The following is a 1,052-nucleotide window of genomic DNA, read 5'->3' as shown; positions in this document are numbered from 1 at the left end:
ATTCAAAACTTTAAATTCAGTTTCAATTTAGTGAAATTTATTTCAAACCAATGCATTCTACTTCAAATTATGAACGTTCAGATTCAATCTGAACAATTCAAATTCAGTTCCTGCTGGCACAAGATTGATCCCGTAGTGATCTATATCAGACGTCAACAGATGTTGATGTTGATACATCTAGTTTATATATTTACCACTGATCCAGGATGTAGTTTCTAATCTTCAGATATCTTTCTGGGGTTTTTGACGGTCGTCCCTCAAAGAACTCAGGAATGGCTTGTTTCTCATCCTCGTTGATCCTTTCTGTGTCCATTTCTAATTCCTGCTCAGGCGCCTTGACCTCCTCCTCCTCCTCCTCCTCCTCCTCTTGGTTTTTATTTACTTTGTCCTCCTCAGTCTTACCAACAGAATCTGTGAGGCACAAACAGGTACAACAGTCAGTACATTTAACAGTTACAGGTTAAAATAAGAGCTGTGTAACCGTGGCTCACCTGTGGGTTCACACTCAGCTGCACCTGGAGGATCAGCATCATCCTGAGAGCTTCCACCATCATCTGCATCATCATCCTCTAAAACTGTCTCATCTTGCTCTGGTTTTCCAGCTTCCTCAGTGCAAACCATGGAGGACAGACTTTGAGGCGTCTGCAGAGGAGAGCTTTGGTCCTGGCTCTCAGTCCAAGCCAGGCCCGGTTCTGTTTGCTCCTCTGAGGGACTGTCTGGTTCAGTCCCAGCGTCTGTCTGCTGCTGTGGCCCGGTGTCTGCTCCTTCATCCTCACTCAGGTCATCGGTGATGTCCACATCTTCGTCGTCAGAAAGCCCCTCTATGCGGACAGCGTTGTCCAGGAAGGACACGGAGCTGGGGGTGGGCTGAGGGGGGTCCGGCTGCAGCTCAGAACCTGTAGGAGGAGCTGCAGCTTTGGGTTTTTTCTGTAGTTTGAGGAAAGGAATCAGAAATTTATTTAAAATAAAAATAAAATAAAATAACATATTTCATCATAAATCCACTATGTACTTTATTGTTGTACTACATGACATGAATGACAAACTGAAAA

General features: G+C 44.4%; 1 protein-coding gene across 2 annotated transcripts in view; it reads right to left on the bottom strand.

The window, feature by feature from the left end:
* Nucleotides 1–1,052, bottom strand: part of mysm1 (Myb-like, SWIRM and MPN domains 1) — a 26,961-nt gene that overhangs the window by 18,895 nt on the left and 7,014 nt on the right. For both annotated transcript variants that reach the window (XM_014027826.1, XM_014027827.1), the window contains exons 7-8: nucleotides 492–927; nucleotides 195–411 (exon numbers count right to left, since the gene is read on the bottom strand). In XM_014027826.1, coding sequence (XP_013883280.1) covers nucleotides 195–411; nucleotides 492–927 — 653 coding nt within the window. The remainder of the gene's footprint in view (nucleotides 1–194; nucleotides 412–491; nucleotides 928–1,052) is intronic.

Source organism: Austrofundulus limnaeus, unplaced genomic scaffold (genome assembly GCF_001266775.1).
Source record: "Austrofundulus limnaeus strain Quisiro unplaced genomic scaffold, Austrofundulus_limnaeus-1.0 Scaffold688, whole genome shotgun sequence".
Classification (NCBI taxonomy): Eukaryota; Metazoa; Chordata; class Actinopteri; order Cyprinodontiformes; family Rivulidae; genus Austrofundulus; species Austrofundulus limnaeus.
The sequence above is the reverse complement of the archived record's forward strand: the minus strand, read 5'-3'. Positions and strand labels throughout refer to the sequence as shown.